The 18,283-nt window shown below is 37.0% G+C and overlaps 1 protein-coding gene across 1 annotated transcript in view; it reads left to right on the top strand.

The window, feature by feature from the left end:
- The window catches only part of si:ch211-245j22.3 (uncharacterized protein LOC563798 homolog), a 56,462-nt gene extending 39,009 nt beyond the window's left edge, over positions 1–17,453 (top strand). The window contains exons 4-5 of the mRNA XM_028813556.2: positions 10,976–11,081; positions 17,047–17,453. Coding sequence (XP_028669389.1) covers positions 10,976–11,081; positions 17,047–17,174 — 234 coding nt within the window. The 3' untranslated portion in view covers positions 17,175–17,453. The remainder of the gene's footprint in view (positions 1–10,975; positions 11,082–17,046) is intronic.
- The last annotated feature ends 830 nt before the right edge of the window (positions 17,454–18,283 follow it).

The raw sequence follows: 18,283 nt of genomic DNA, 5'->3' as shown, positions 1-18,283 counted from the left end.
GTATGACAATGGTGAATGGAATGCCCTTGATGGGATTAAGCTATTTCTGTCAAATGCGATACAATACCCTGTCTACAAAGACAGTTATATCTTTACAAAATGACATTGCATGCTGGAAGACTTTGCATATATAATAAATTTTGGGGTATTGATTTACAGTTTTTTATGATTGGTTAAGCACAATTTTGAAAACAGGGCTCATTTTTCAAAATTCTTTACACAATTCACACATCCAAGAGTAGCGGAACAGCTGAGATCGGTGGCAAAATGAAACACTTCATTCAAAACCATACACTAATTCATAAAAACTCAATTTTATAACTGTATGACACACATACAGTTCATAAAAACTCATTTTGTTTGAACCAGTCACACACTGCAATGATCAATCTAAAACACTTTTAACATTTTTACTTTTCTAATGATATCGTTTGGGCTTGATTTTTTTTAGAAATATTACAGTAATAGGGCTAAATATATGAATATATTGAAGACACACAAGACCATAGTGCATACAGATGAATATTCATTTCTCTCCACAATCAGGCATCAGTCAAAAAATCCATATAGGTGCAACTTGTACTGAAAATGAGAGCAGAATATATACTACACAAAAAAAAGTACACACAACAAAAAATTGTTGAGACAAAACAAGAAAAAAAGAAACCTAAGCATCACCTCTGTGCCTTGCTGGAACTGACCACAGGACCTCATCTACATTAGAGGCTGTTTTCTCTCTTGCAAGACAACGAGGAAAAATCTTCATGCATGGTGAATCCATCCTTGTACAGACCCAGCATTAGTTTGGTCACAAATTTCCTCTTTGGCTTGAATGAGTGGTATTCTGGTATAGGGCTGGAGATCATAAACCTTCCACCGCCATGCTGAAAAATACTCCTCAATGGGATTCAGGAAAGGAGAGTATGGTGGAAGGTGGATGCTGATGAAAACAGTTCTGGATCACAGGACATTGGTGAAAGATTAATTGTTTCAGATGACAACGTATCGAATCTACTCTGCCTCCATTTGGTCTTCTGCTGTAACAATGCTGTGTATTCTACCCAAAAATGTGAAAAAAAAGGTTGGCATGATGGTGGATGGCAGCACGCATCAAGATGTTACCACCATGCTGATTCAGGACGTTTACAATAGCTCTTTGGCCAATAATGCTTCTCCCACTCCTTGTTACTTTTGTGAGGTTGAACCCTGCTTCATCTACGAATATAAATTCATGTGGTATTGCATCGGCATCCAATTGCATTATTTTCTAAAGAAAGACAAAATTCAGTAGATCCCTACGGTAAACATACTGTAAGTGTTACTGCAAAAGGTTCTGTGTGTGTAGTGCATAGTATTGAAGTGTCCAGTACTTACCTCCATATATTCATGCCGCAGGTCTTTTACACTGTCAGAATTCCTCTCAAATGGCACTCTGTATAACTGTTTCATCTTTAACTGATGTTTTTTAAGGATTCTCCCTAGGGTCGATAATAATACCTGATGAATGTTCTTTTAAAACTGTTATCATTAAGGACGTGTGCTTGAATTTCTCTGAGGCGTATAGCTTTATTGGCAAAAACCACATTTATTATCACTCTATCTTACCCTGTTGAGAATATGGATCTCCTTACTCCTTGATGTACTTGACCTTCAGTCCTATGAAGATCAATCAACATACAGTACATGTCAATTGCCATAACGTACTGATGTAGAACATGTAGTTAGCATTTTAGAGAAATTAAAAATTGTTTTTCACCTGTGCTCCTGCTGAAATATACAAACAGTATATCTGCTAAGATTAGGCCAAACTCTCTGTCTTTCCTCTCTCAACATCAAACCACGATTTACCACATGATCGACTAGTGTTGCTCATATTTCATTCAATAAATTTGATCCTCGTCTTCTCTGTCCACGTTCTCCTTCAGGTCGACCTCCATCTCTCCCTCTTTCTCTACCTACCCTTCTTCCTCCATGGGCCCCCCCTCTCATTCTCACTCTTGCTCTTCCTCTCACTGCAATGTTGGCTTCCACTTTGGTTGAAGACAAGTAAACTCATCTGTTGCCTTTTTATAATGGTTACACTTGACTGGTGAGTTTACAGTTAAGCACCTACTGTACCTGTCTTCACATCTGATGGTCATGTCTAATCAGTTTGTTCATGAATTTGGTATTTTGGAGGGGTGTGCCTTGAAATGGTGACATCATGTTAAATTTACAGTATGTGTGTAATGTAGAGAAGTGTGTTTGTTTTGTAAAATATTGTGTGTAATGTTTTGAAAATAGTGTGAGGCTGAGAATGTGCATATAGTTGTGTAGATCTGGGCTAAGGCCTTTCTCCTTGAGTGCATGGTTTCACTAACTGTGTTAATTTTAATTTTTGAATGTAAAGCAATCATAAAACACTGTAATTGTTTTTAGGATGTGGATGAAGATTTGCTATAGTACTATTAAATGGCAAAAGGGTGCCAAGATTTAGAAAATCTTTAAGGGTTACATATTTTTTTACAGTTCCTTATAGGACCCCTTACTTCTCTTCCTTCATTCTTGGGTTAAACACAACATATTAAAATTCTAAAAGACTAGTGAAACATGCAGACTTACGGTCTTAAAATCAAGGTGTCTAATATAGAGCAAACTGAACTTTTCCATTTTGATTTTGTTTTCACAATTAAAAATACAGCTTTACAGTGATCACATTGGTGATCTAACTTTCTTAAGCAGTGCTCTTCAAGCAAACCTTGATCTACGGATGTAAAAGTAATTCCTGCATATGGTCAGAAGTTCTGAGCATTTGATGATCCAAATATTCTATATTGGCAAAACATTGTTTTGTTTTCAATATTAAAAAATAAAGTGTGTCATTGATCACATCGCTTATGTAACTTTGCTTACATGAACACAGTGGTGTTCAAGGAAACATCAATGCAAGGATGTAAAAGCAATGCTTTCATATTGTCAGAGATTTTGACTATTTGATGATTTTCTTGATTGCTGCCACACATTTCCCTGTCTGGGGTGTTCATACATTGTGTATTCTTAACTTTGTCTTGCATGCCTATGAGCCACTGTGTTTGTCTGCTGCTGAATTATTCTTTATTCAGGATTACCTCTTGCTTGTCAATGTGGTTGACTATTTTGCATTCTGTCACTATGGTGGTTATCATTTGATTTTATGATCACTTCACTGTAAACTCACTTTGTTGTCCTTTACTTACATGTAATAAAGTTTGATGTTTAATAACACCGCACAACAATTTTTTTGAAAAGTCTTGCTTCCTGAAAAGTTTTTTCTGAGAAATCGGCATTTACAGTATATGTTTACTGACAATAGCGTATTTAGTCACGTTTATGTTTCGCATAAGCTATTAAATTCAACAGAATTAAAAGTGTTTTGCTCCAGATTTTCTTTTGTATTCACTGTGTGGTGCATCACATTGCAGTGTGCAACAGTAGTCAACAAGCATTGATGGATTCCAGTTGCCCTGGTATCGTTTCTCCATCGTAGCAATGTCCTGGTGAAACCTTTCACCGTGTTCATCACTGGCAGCACCGAGATTTGCGGGGAAGAAGTTCAAGTGTGAGTGGAGGAAATGAATCTTGAGTGACATGTTGCACTTCATTGTCTTGTTTGCTTTGAGAAGTTTGTCTACTAGCTGAATGTAGTTTGGGGCTCTGTAATCGCCCAGAAAATTGTCAACGTCTTTGAAGGCTTTCCAGGCAATTTTTTCTGGCCCAACTAACAGATCTTCAAATCGCTTGTTACTCATAACATGTCTGATCTGGGGGCCAACAAAAATGCCCTCTTTGATCTTGGCATCAGTTATTCTTGGGAACATCTGTCTTAAATAACGAAAACCTTCGCCTTCCTTGTTCAGTGCTTTCACGAAATTCTTCATGAGTCCCAGTTTTATGTGAAGAGGAGGCAAAAATATCTTTGCCGGGTCGACAAGTGATTCATGTGCCACATTTTTCTGTCCTGGAACTAACTTTTTACGGAGTGGCCAGTTCTGTCAAGAATAGTGCAACTCTTTGGCACGGCTGTCCCATTCACAGATGAAACAACGGTACTTTGTATAGCCGAGTTGCAGTCCTAGTAACAGAGCAACGACTTTAAGATTTCCACAGATATTCCAGTTGTACCTGCTATACTGGACGTGCTTCAGCAACAGTTCCAATTCTCATACGTTTCTTTCATGTGTGCTGCATAGCCAACAGGTACTGAAGGATAAACGCTGCCATTGTGTAGCAGAACAGCTTTCAGGCTTAACATTGACGAATCAATGAAGAGACGCCACTCTTCCGGGTTGTGATCACTCAAGGCTGAAAACAATCTTTCAATGTCACAACAGAAACAGAGACTGTCGACTTGTGCAAAAAATATGGTTATATCATGATGTCAGCCTCGAAACACAGAAATTTTCATAGCTGGTGACAGCAAACACCATTCCTGCAGTCTCGAACCCAGCAGCTCGGCTTTTGCTTTTGACAGACCCAAATCTCTGACCAAATCGTTCACTTCAGACTGTGTTATCAGATGTGGATCGCCTGATAAGCACGGTTAAAAATCCAGGTCAATATCACTGTCGGTACCCTGCATTGCAGTTTCTTCATCTGGTTCATCTAAGGTCCAATCCTCTGGTGGTTTCAGAATTGGAAGACTGTCATCATGTGGCACGGGTCTCATTGCTGAAGGCAGATTAGGATATTCAATTGACTTCCTGTTTTTGGCAGAGAAACCAGACACATTAGTCAAGCAGAAGTAACAGTCCGTCACATGGTCTTTCTGTTCTTGCTATATCATCGGAATAGCAAATGGCATCGTCTTTCGAGTGCCTCTGAGCCAGGCTCTCAGACTGACAGCACATGTCACACAGCAAATGTGAGGCACCTATTCCTTGTCTTTATCACCAATTTTGCAGCCAAAATACAGATGATAAGCTTTCTTCACAAGAGCAGTCATCTAACGTCTCTGAGGTGCAAGTGTATATTCGCCACAGATATAGCAGAATGTATCGCGGCTGTTACGACATTGATGAGACATATCACCCGACACCAAAACGTCTATAGTATCAAGCTTACTTACTGTTATATTGCTACAGATATTATACTTTACTATACTGATACTATACGGTGGGAACCATTTTATAACATAGCTGTACTAATGGCAAAGGTTGTGTTCTTAGGCATCACCAAAACAAGCAATTAAAAATAAAAACAATAAACAAAAATTAATAACATCAAAGCAACACAAAAATTGAGAAATTAAATACTAAAATGTTTCTGACAATATTTTCTGTGGACCTGAAAGAAGTAACATAAATGGATGAAATGCCTAAACTCTTCTTCTTTCAGCTGCTCCCATTTAGGGGTCGCCATTGCAGATCATCTGTCTCCATCTATCTTCTGCCACACTGTCTTCATGTCTTCCCTCACCACATCCATTAACCTCTTGTTTGGCCTTCCTCTTTTCCTATTGCCTGGAGGTTCCATCCTCAACATTCTTTTCCCGATGTACATCTCATCTCTCTTCTGCACATGCCCAAACCGTCTCAGTCTAGACCCTCTCACTTGGTCACCAAACTGTCATGCCTGTGTTGTCCCGCTAATATATTTTTTTCTAATCCTGTCTACCCTTGTTACTCTGAGTGAAAATCATAGCATCTTCAACTCTGCCACTTCCAGCTCTGCCTCCAGTCTTCTCGTCACTGCCACTGTCTCCAAACCATGCAATTTAGCTGGTGTCACTAATGTTTTCTAGACCTTCCCTTTCACTTTTCTGCAGTTACTCTTCTATCACAAATTACTCCTGTCACTTTTCTCCACCCAGTCCACCCTGCCTGCACTCTTTCCTTAACCTTTCTGCCATTGCTTCTCTGTTGCTTTGGACTTTTGAACCCTGGTTCCTACCTTCTACTGTCTACTTTCACCACCCCTGCTCCTTGCACTCACACCTTTCCACCTTCTCTCTCCTTCCCACACATGTACTCCATCTTACTTTTACTGACTCTTCTGGTTCACCTCAACCTGCTGACTGTTCTCACTACAGATCACAATGGTCATCTGCAAACATCACACTCCACGAACACTCATGTCTGACCACATCTGTCAACTTGTCCATCACCACTGCAAACAGGAAAGGGCTCAGAGCCAATCCTTGAGAAAATCCCTCTCTCACTTTGAACCAGGCTGTCATTCCAACTGCATACCTCACCACAGTCACGCTGTCCTCATACATATCCTGTACCACCCTCACATATTTTTCCGCTTCCTCACACAGTACCATAACTCCTCTCTTGGCACCATGTCATATGCTTTCTCTAAGTCTACAAAAATGCAATGCCACTCCTGACTTTCTCTGTAATTCTCCATCAACAGTTTTAAAGTAAACATCACATCTGTAGTACTCTTTCCTGGCATGAACCCATATTGCTGCTCACAGATCGTTACTTCTCCTCTCATCCTAGCATCCATCACTCTTTCCCATATCTTCACGGTGTGGCTGATCAACTTTATGCCCCTGTAGTTACTAAGGTTCTGCACATCTCCCTTATTATTGAAAATTGGTACTAATATACTTCTTTTCCACTCCTCAGGCATCTTTTTGCTTTTCAAGATTTTGTTAACCAATGTGCTTTGAAAATATATTGCCATCTAATCTAAACACATACAACTAATTTCTCTTTGTGATAGTCACAGAGTAATGGTCAGTACTTTGAGAAAGTTAAGTGCATGGCCACAAAAGTATATCTTTTGTAACCAGAAGAGGCATCAATGAGCACTCAAACCCCAGAGGTGGTAATGCCCCACAGTCCTGGTTTCAAATAAAGATCTTTATTTGTCAGCAACATGTTTCCAATTGACAACTAGACAAACACAAGAATATAACAAAAAGTAATTTCTTCTCTCGCTCTTTCCTCCAAGTGAGTGTCACCCGCTGCCTCCTGACTCTGACTCCTCAAGGAGGTGCAGTGGGCTTCTTTGAAACCGGAACCAAGAATGCTTCTGGTGGTGCAGCAGTGGTCATCCAGAGTCTTCTCTGACAGCACCTTCTTCCGGCACCCAAGGACACTGACAGGGCTTCTGTACTACACTTTAAGTCCCATGCAACCCTGTTGGATCCTGGAGGGACACTGAGACTTATCGTGTGGGGGAATGAACTGACTCTGGCCTGCATGTTTGCCCAGTTCATCCATTATCTTTTTACCCTGACTGGGATAAGGATCACCACCCTAGCTGGGTTACAGCTCCCTCCATGCTGTCCTTCCGTTAAAGTCTCACATCCTGCTAAAGGCTAACTCTCTGTCCCAGTCAAGATGCCAGTCCTTTTGCCTGGGCACCTACACTTTTGACTTTGGTGAACATATACAATGTAGTAACATATGCAATTAGTAGAATAAGGTGACCTAATCTAACACTTTACTCAAGTGACACGACTAAACAGAGAAATTAATGTCTTTATAATACACTATATACAGTAGATTTCATATTTATTATGCAAAAATGTACAGCAAGTTTTATTTGAACCAAATATTTCAGCTGCAGGTAACAGGGAGCTAGAACCTTGACCTGCAGCATTGGCCCCTGAGTAGGACCTTACCATGAGCGGTACTGTCACACACATAACAACACCCAGATCAGACAGTTTAACTTAATATGCATGTCTTGTGTATCTGGACAATAATGTACAAAGTCCATGGGAAAGGAATCCTTTTCACTGTGAGTCATGCCTCCATGCTGTTCTTGTACAACTATATTATCTAATATTGTTCATACGATATAACTGTTTACTTCTTAATAATGATAAATAATCCATTGATCAGCATTAATTGGAAGGAAAGCTTCATCAAGTAAATTGCTGCTAAGCACGTTTACCAGAACGTTTTTAAAGCCATTCCATCACTGACAATGAGAAAAAATGTATGAATGGATTTTAGTCAGCAAATGTTTAACCTTACAAAACAAAATTTATTTTTATTAAGTTATATAGTGCAGTAAAAATTGGTGCACCTTGATATCCAACATGTTTTAATTAACTGAAACTTCAGTACAGGACAGAGAGTCCCATTTTTTAACAGGTTCTCTTCCCTTTGTTGAATCTCCATAGCTTCAGCAATCCATTTAGTGTTTTCATCAAAGTTTTTTCCATTGAGTTGTGAATTGAGGCTCAGTTAGGATTGAGTTTCATCTATTAAACTTGGCATGTGAAAAAGCATTTTATTGTCCAGTTCAGTCACTTTCGGAACGTGAGATGTTACGAATTGACCTATGCTTTTCCATTAAGTTATCTTTATAAAGTTGCATTTTTCTAGAAATTGACAACTATTATCAAGCCACAAGTAATTCGTTTTATCTTAAAAGCATTTTTAAAGGTATAAAATTTTTTTTTTCAAAGCCATCCTTTTTCAACATTATTATTCTTCCTCCTCACATTTTAGAAAAAGGTTTGCAGCAATTGCACAGATTGCCTATTTGTCACAGCAGAAGTTTAGCGAAAAAAACTGAATGTGCCACAGGAGTAGAAATGGAGAATTGTGCTGCTATGCAATTAATGACTGACTTTTAATATTTAATAGATAGACATTCCATCTTGGTTTTGATGTCATGCTGCACATTAAGAGAATTATTCTTACTATTGTTTATATTTTGTAGCAGATGCCCTTACCAAAGGAAAGTTGCCAAGCATTATGTAAGCAATATATTTAAGATGGTGGCATAACTGTATGATGTCAGTCGGCATCAGAGGTTGGAAACATGCACTGATACAGCGCATTGCTGCACCTACCGCATGACGAACCACTTCAGGATCCCAAATTATGACCCAAGCGCAGCCATTCAATGGGTGACACCTCAGCACCATACTAGTTTGAATAGTTTCACATTGGCTGAGGTGCCAATCCTGCCACCAATCCCCAAGTTGGAGGACCTACTTGCAGGGGTGGATGCAGGTTAATGTCATATCCAGGACGGAGCAATTGCAGGTTAAGGGACTTGCTCAAGGGCTCAATGGAGTGAAATCACTTCTGGCATTTATAGGATTTGAAGCGACAACCTTCTGAATATAATCTACTGTATGTTCTTATTTTGCAATGGAGTAAACAGATTCCATGCAAACATTGTTGTTTGGACACGATAACTTAAACTTTTCTAAAATTTTTTCTCTCCTGGTCACTGTAAAGCCAACTGGTACCACAGACAAATATTGTCCATGTGGTCACTCAGTGCTGCTTCATTTCCCATTATGACTTGTGGTGACCCAAAGGAGGCTATTAACCAGGCTACCTTCAATCCTATTTCTTTTTCTTGGATTTTCTGTGTTCATGTATGGTGTTAAAAGCAATATGAAATTCAACTGACATGTCCACACTTCTGATAATATTCATCTTTCCTTACATAACTGAGTACATGACTACCTTTATTTTTAGGCAGATGTCTGCATGGTTCCCAATTATTCCGTCTAATAATGGTCTTTTCTGTTTAGCAGTTATCATTACTCTTTTAACAGTGTGCAGGAACTCTGTGTGATGCCTAATCAGAGATTCTTTACTTAGGCTAAAAATATGCACTTCCTTGAGTTTGTTTAGATAATTCATTAGGGCATTAGTGCCTAGAGAATTTTCTCTCAGGGCTTGCACATGTATCTTTCTTATATTACAGTGGTCAAAATTGCAAATCATTGGCACTCTAAATGCCTAACAATATTTATTTTGTGGTTTACAATTGCTCTATAATATACAGAACACTATCCATCCGATTTAGGAGACTAGCAGTTGGATGTTGGCTCTTATTCTACTAATGTAAGTGCTATGCTTCTTTCCTTTGAATGTGTTGTTGTTTTTAGGCTCGTTTCCCATATTTTAGCTTTTTGTTTTCTTTCTATTATTTCTATCTATTATTTTCTCAACAATTTATTTGGAAATGGTGTGTTGCTGCACTGTTGGTATTGTTAATAAGAACATGCACAAGCACCCCAATCTCATAGGAATATTTTTGCATAAAGAAGTAGAAGGTACAACTGACTCGGTGCATTTTTTTGCAGGAGCAAAAGGAAATACTATAAGTGACTTATGACAAAACTTAATAAACAAAGACCAAAAAACATCAAATGGTTTAGGTAATATATCTATGGCTTTTGACCTTTATTGTGTTTCTGATTTTGACTTTCATTTTGATTTAACACCTTTTGGAATTTTTGTTTGGGATGTTGTGTTATCTACTGACTCCTGGGTTTGCAGCCCCAAAAAAATAAGCAAATAAATAACATTCAGGAGAAGACCCAGGGCCAGAACCAAGGCATTCAAACTTCAAGAGTGCATGGCTAAGAGGCAGCCAATAAGCACAAACACGGGTTTTTGTTTTTTCAGTTTCTTCTAATCCTTCCTCACACAGTGTAATTGAAATCTTAAAAATGATCACAGCTTTACTTGAAAAGCCAGCTTTTAAAAGATGGTTGAGGTTCACTAGAGTGGCTGGGCTGATAGTGAGGGAAAATTCATTCAGTAGATTAGAGTTTAGAATGAACAGTCCTCTTTAGTGCATCTGCAGAGCAAAAGCCTAATAAGTAGGTAGACTGAAGCTGAACAGAGGCTTCATTGAGAAATATACAAGAGAAAAAAGGCTGTGAAAAACAGAGCCCAAAGTCAGAGCAAAGAGTGCTGAAGTGGATGCAAACGACATTGCAAAAGCTGTAGATAGAGAATAGAAGTAGACTGGTGCAAGCGTACAAAGCGACAGATTGTACCAGCCAACCAGCAGTGATTTAGGTGAGTTACAAGGGTGGGAGAGCTGCTGTTAGGAGACCTGCCAGCAGGGGCTTTTGCTTTTACTATTTCTTCCAGTCATACTTTTCTGAAATTTCAAGAATGGTTATTTTTGTAATAGCTACTCAAAAAATTATTTCCGTCATTAGTATGAACATCTGCAAACTGACGGCACTCAAATACTGTACAATCACAGACATTTCTTATTTGCATCACAGGCTGTGTACAAAATGAGTGTGGCTGCCTCACTGACAAAAGTGAACCCGTTGACGGCAGAAGAATGTACAAACAGGATGTTTGCCAGGCTGGATAAGGACAAAAATGGTAAGAAGAAAAATAAAAAAAGAATTTTGCATTATACGTATTGATGTCTTTGTCTGGGGAACATATTTCAGATGAGCATCGCCTGTCACATTTACTTTGTATTAGTTTATTTACATACTGCATGAACTTATTTATAAGAGACTTGGTCTGTTTCTGAATGGTTGAATACTAAAAAAATGTTTGGTTTTGAATGATCAGCAGCAAAAAATCTTACCAACCATTTCCAAATGTTAATAGTAAAATTCAGGACCATCCTATTTTAATATACTGTAGTTTTGGTTTCAGGGTCTGTACATATCCCAGCAGGATTCAGGGCAAGGCAAAAACCATTCAGCTGACCATTAAAGGACCACTAAACAGCTGCTTATGTTGGTGTGTCAGTCTGCCACTCATCCTCTTCATCTTCAACGGGGATCACTGTCTTCACGAATTTTTACAACACACGTCCCCCCTGCAGACACTCCCACCTGCCACAGGTCAAACTTCTACACAGACTTAAAAGTTATTAAACATTATGAAAATGGCAAAACAGTGAATATTATTGCATGCAACTTTGGCTAGTCCCACTCTTCGATAATGACAACTTTGAAAAACAAGGAGGTTTACTTAAATATGAGAACTATTATTGTATCTTATGCTGTACAACATATTTGACCCCTGCCCTATAATTATTGAGATATGCCCATACTGACTTGCGTCCCCAGTACTGGAATGTAATCCGCATGCAAGTTGATGGATACCTGTACTTATAATATTCTCATTATGTTCAGCTAATGTACCTGTCAAATGAAAATAATTTTTCTTAAAAATGCATGCTTTCTAGAAGGTTGGAGTACTGAGCAGGTCACGACAACATGCATGCCTGAAGCAGAGTGGCAACGATCTTACAGAATAGACACATGGCTCCTACAGCTCTGTGATGTCATGCTAGTTTTGCAAAGCATTATGGGGCGCTTTGAAAACAATGTTCATTTAAGCCGATGGCATGGTGAATTTCTAGGTAAACATTTGGCGAACAAGATTAATGGCGAATACAGCATATTCGCTGCAAAAAACACTTTGGCTAATTGCGCCGATCATCACTATTCATCTTATGCAAGTTTGTTGTTCATAAGTTATGAAAGTTATAAGTCTGTAAAACTGGCACTGTCATTCTTCTGCCAACTTTCTAACATTCAAATCATTTATGCAGGCTTTTACATTTTACATCTTAAATTATTCTTTCATTAATTGTATATATTTTGCCGCACCTAACATAAATTATCCACCTATTGTAATGATTCATGAAAGTTTATTAATTAAAATTATTATTTCAAATTTATTTTCAATACTAAGTTAAAACAATAAGGTGCTATCTCCAGCTGGATTAAAGTGAGGCTGAAAGAATCTTTTATCCAATGTGGACTACTGGTAAAGGTCTAAAAGGTGAGAATCAATTAGAGGATGCATTTGTTCATGACTTCTAAAACAGCTGAGGATTTCTGGAAAGCCCATTGTGACCCCCCCCCCCCCCCCCCCCCCCCCATAATATGTACAGTGACTCTCAAATCAAAATGTGATGAAAAAATAAGAAAAACAAATGAACGATTCATCTTCCTCCTTCTTCTTCATAGAACATAAAAATCAGGTCAACAGGAAAATTAAAAATAGGGCAAGCACAAAAATACACAAGTAAATATCTGTGAACATTTCTATATACAAGAATGGATCGAATGCTAACTTTATTCTTCAAATGTCAGATGTTCAAAAGACCACCCTTGCTGGGTGTCTCTCAGTGTTCTTTTACACTGGACCCCATTTACCCAGCAAATCTCTCACAATTGATGACATAACCCAATCTGAGATACTGTTGCAATGTTCCACCCCACATAGCCTTGCTCCAGGTAGAAGTGTCCTATTTCCCATAGTCGACCTGTCATAAGTATGTGAGTTGCTGCTGGCTTGTGTCTTCACTTTCAGGTAACTTCCTGAACTTTCTTTTCTATCTCTCTGGGACCTTAATTCGTACAACTCTCTGCACAACAGGCTTATGGGCTTAATTTTTAGGCAGTACCTTCTGCGATACATGTGACTAAATGGGTGTCCTTCTCTGGACTGCCAGAAAGTAATGTCAGGATGTTGGTAACTGGGCAATTGAGGGTTCAAATGGGCATGACAGGCCTCCTCATGTCCATACCAAACTGCCAACGATACTTCCTCCACTGTTTCTCTCCTGGAGCTTCCTTCACTTCCTCATACCTAAGGAAAGTGTACTTATGTATAAGTAATTATAAAAATAAAAGTATATGTCACTATAGTTAGTGATTTTTTTTTCACAAAGTGAACCCTGTAATATGGCCTGTCACACCCATCTTCCAACAGATGAGGCTTTGTATACATTTATGATAGCGATTCCCTGAAGGAAAAGAACATAATTGGTTTGTGATTTCTTTGGTAACCAGTTTAAACATCACCAGGACATCACATTTAAGGGAGTGGGTTATTGTTTGTTGTAGATTTGGTTTGGTGTGGTATGATACACAGAGAAAATGTATTGTCTTGCATGCAGCTTTATGAGAATCATTCTAGAGACTAAATAATATTCTTCCTTGGTGTACAAAAAGAAGTAAAGCACATTGAGGTTACAAGAACTGAAGATCTTACATAAATACTTATTGAGAAATGCACCTCATGACATGACTCACCTTACAGGCTGATTTTGATCTTTTGTCCACAGATAAGGCTGAATACTTATTGCTTAAATCATATTATTTGCACTGTGAATGTGACGAAAAGGCAAATCAAATTAAAGTTATTTAATTAATTAGAGCTTATGCTTCCAACATTATTACAGAACTGCATATTACAAATGACTTAACTATTAATATTATAAAGCAAAGCTCTGTATTTCAAATTTGAATAACAGGTTGCATACAATTACATTATTTCCCCAAATTGACATACAGTACTAATATTCAGACTCGATCAATAATTGTATTGGATAAATTCTTAATTTTCTTAAACAGGTTTGCGTTTATATCAGTACAGCATTTAAAATACTCTATTCCGCATGGGTATTTTGGAGGATTAGAACAATGCAGCAAACCTAGTACTATTAATTTTATCCACGTTTCAAGAAGTTCTTAGGAAAGATTAAATATTTACCTACACCCGTTCAATGCATCATGAAGGACATGCTCAGAATAACTTTTTTCTCAACTTTAGTCCTACAGAAGAAGGTCAAAGGAATGGTAATTAGACTGCCTCGTTCAGTTACATAACCCCACAGCAGAATAAAATGAGACAAGAAGATAGTAGTGGAAGTTTACTTAGCATCATCTAGAACAGGGGTCATCTGGAAGACCACCGTGGCTGCAGGTTTTCATTCTAACCCTTTTTTGAATGAGTGCCCTGTTTATGCTGCTAATTAACTTTTTGTGAATTCATTTTAATTGAATTGCTTTTTAAAGATTTGCTCCCCTGAATTTCTTCATCATCTCTCTGAATTGCTTCATTTCTTTTCTTAAATGGCACCCAAACAGAAATGAAATGTGAAGTGAGTGAGCCAAGAGAAGACCATCTCAGTCAGGGCCTCAAACTCCAACCAGCTGCTTAATGAGGTGACAATTCTTGTCGTAAATTAAACCAATTCTTTAATTTTGTGACTTTTTTGCTGCTTTAGTGGTGCATTAGCAGATATTTCCGAAATTGTTGATTTTCTTTTTCTAAGAGCACTGTTAAAATGTTTTGAGGACCTGAGAAGATCAACATTCCTGAGACCTTCATCTTTTTTTGTTCTCAGATATTGTATGATGGACACCATTTTGTATCTCATTATAGTTTGGCTACTATTTAAGAAAAAAGAAACAATTAAGGAGTCTGAGTCTTCAAGAGCAACTCAATTAAATTAGTTCAAAAGAACTTAATTAGCAGCAAAAACAGGTCAAGAAATGGGTTAGAATGAAAACTTGCAGTGGCGGTGGTCCTCCAGGACCAGAGTTGGCAACCCCTGATCTAGAAGATCAAAACCCTGTCTGAGACTTTGTACTAGGAAAGGACTTCTGATTAATTTGGCAGCTAAATTTGATTTTACTTAGGAGTTCCCACAAGCAAGAGAAAAATCATTGCAATAACAGAGAGATCTACATTAATGAAAATGTATTCTTCCATGGTTGGATTTAAACATCTTTTAGATTGCTGATCACCCTTTAGAGTTTTACTGTTTTGTTTCAAAGTTTTGTAAACTCATTTTTGGAATATCTATTTTCTTTTCTACATAGTACTTCTGTTATTTTTTGTCTTTTCCTTTTTACATAGTAGTTTCTACTATTTTTGTGACTTTCTTTGTAGTGAATTTTTAACAGTAACTACATGACTTTATCATGGTAACATTTTATTGCAGATTTTTTTTATAGTCACTACCATTTTGGATTTGGATTGTATGGCCACATCCAGATTGTTTTCAGCAACAACTTCCATTGCCAGTGATGAGTTCAGACACCATAGCTATATGTGAGCTCTTAACACATTTCCTATGTAAGATGGTGGTCAGCTGTGTTTTGCATCCAAGCTTATGGATTTGCTTAAAAAAAAAAACTACAAAGGAAATTAATAGTTGTTAGGGAAAAACTCTTTAGTGACAGTTAGGACTTTTTGATTTGTTATTTTTCGAGGAAGTACAAAATATTTAAGCCATAACCAGAAATTCAAATTAGATGAGTGCTCAAAAATTTTCTCACAAAGTCTTTCCTTTATTTTTCAACAACATTTGGGCACATTGCAAACTGTGTGGCCATCTGTTATAACATGGCTACCATGATGTCATCTGCCTAACAATACACCACATCATATTAACTTCTAAATGTCCGTGCCCAAGAAAAACAATTAATTATAAAATTAAATTATGATGGCTAATTTATACCAAATTTAGATTTCTCTGTGCACATAAAATTATGTAACAAAAGAGAAAAGGGAGAAAAAAGACCTCTCAGCTAAAATTGTTTATCACATTCAGCTGCAATGTTCACAAGCTTCTAAGAATGCTTTGCTTGCTTTCATTATTTTTGTCCAATGTCTTTATATGAGTGTAACTCTGGCCTGAGCTGCAAATAAACTCCACAAGCAATAGTGAAAAAGGCTGATGTTCAAAAAAATGGATGCAAGGTAAATACATTTCTTTTTGTCTTCCATGGAACTTTTGTCAGATTTTGAAAAAATGAACTTTGTTTAATACATTTTAATTATGAATGAATGAATGAAGTGTGTGAAGTTTAACAATTTAATGAAGAGCACAATTAATAATTTACATATACCTTAGATCGTAGCAATTTGCATTGTTGAAGACCCACCAATTTTAAAAGTATGTTTCTTCATGTTCAATATGAAACAATCTAATCTCAACTATTGTTTGACATTCATTTTAAAAACATAAGGGTTTGTCTCACAAGGACTTACCCAGAGATGAATTTAGACAATGTACCAGTCTTGCTGTGGGCACTGCTCAGGTACTTAACATTAATTTCCACAGTTACAAAAATGTACATCAATTAAATGAGTTAAGGTTTTTCTTACTAGGTACAATTCATTTGCAGTTTTTCTCTAAAGGGTCATAGGGTGATCAGATTATTTTGTTTCCAGAAACAGAATATGATGGTGTTGGTGTTGTACAGTAGACTTAGAAGGGAACAAGTGGGGGTGTTGGTGATCTGATTTATGGCTTGCTATAATAATAATAAAAATAATAAATATTAATAATGTTATTTATTTTGTTCATATTTTTTATTATGTTCTGCAATTCCTTTATTAAAGCACATATCCATATCTTTCACCCACATACATACAATTAAACATTAAACATGTAATCTAATCTAAACCATTAAACCATACATGAACAAAAATGCTTAAAAATTAAAGGTGGCTTTCTGGTCATTTGCCATGCATTTATCACATAATATCTAATCTACTACTATTCTTTTATATTTTTAAGCTGTTATCAGCCTGGATGAATTCATTGAAGGAGCTCTAAATGATGAATGGATTCACAAAATGCTGGAATGTGACCCCAATACTGTCAAAGTGGAAAAAGCACAGAAGAACAGTCAGGCTCTGTTTTAAACTGTAATATTAAAAGCACTGTTTATTTTGGTCTGCAAAAAAAATTCTTTGACGTTAAGTATTTTCAGGTATTTATTTATTGATATAGTATTATTCAATGTGGTATGATTTAACATAAATAAAACTAAATTCATGCAAACTGTTTTCAGTTTTACAAAGAATGACAATGCAAAATATAACGTTCTTGGTTTTGATGGTGAAATTATATGGGAAATAAAATTCTGGTGTTTTCTTCAGTCATGTTTATGAAAGTAATCAACAATACCCTTACACATGACAGAAAAGCAACATTCAAGATTTCATTATGGCTATTGTTATTGAATATAATGCTATTATGCAGATTGCACAGAAAATAATAAAATAGTTTTGTAACAAGACCATCTGGAGACATGATTTAATTTCATGTAAAGTTTATATTATATGGTTCAGTAACTGAGACAGGGATTTGGAAAAATGTGCTTGGAATTCTCAAATATAATACAGGCAATGTCAACTATCAGGTTTAATAGCCATTTTTGTTTTTTGCAGGACTGGCCAGTTCTCCTTCAAATCTTTTCCCCTGATATTCCCTATACCATGACATAAGTATCTATCTATCTATCTATCTATCTATCTATCTATCTATCTATCTATCTATCTATCTATCTATCTATCTATCTATCTATCTATCTATCTATCTATCTATCTATCTATCTATCTATCTATCTATCTATCTATCTATCCTTTGTGGTAAGACCAGTTTTTCATCCTTTGAGGCCTCATGCCCTCCACTTCCATCACAGTGCACCTCTTCTCCCAATCATCTTCCAGCAAGTAACAGAAACTCCTTATTCTGTTTCTTATATCTATTACCATTGAGAGCATCAGAGCAGAAATATATATGGCAGTATGCCCTTCCTGTTGCCTTGTTTTTTACTCCAGGTAAGAGGATTGGTGACCTTTTATAAACCAAGACAAAAGAAATAAAAGGCAATATGTTAAATGGAATTTAAAACAGACTGCCAACACAGGTTATTTCTCATTTTACAACGATGTATGGCTTACACTCCAGTATCAACTGCTTTCCAGTATTTTAAATGTCTTTAGGTGGAATTCTCTTCAAAGGTTTC

The sequence above is a fragment of the Erpetoichthys calabaricus genome, chromosome 1 (genome assembly GCF_900747795.2).
Source record: "Erpetoichthys calabaricus chromosome 1, fErpCal1.3, whole genome shotgun sequence".
Lineage (NCBI taxonomy): Eukaryota > Metazoa > Chordata > Cladistia > Polypteriformes > Polypteridae > Erpetoichthys > Erpetoichthys calabaricus.
Note: the sequence above shows the minus strand (reverse complement) of the source record. Positions and strands in the feature narration are given on the sequence as shown.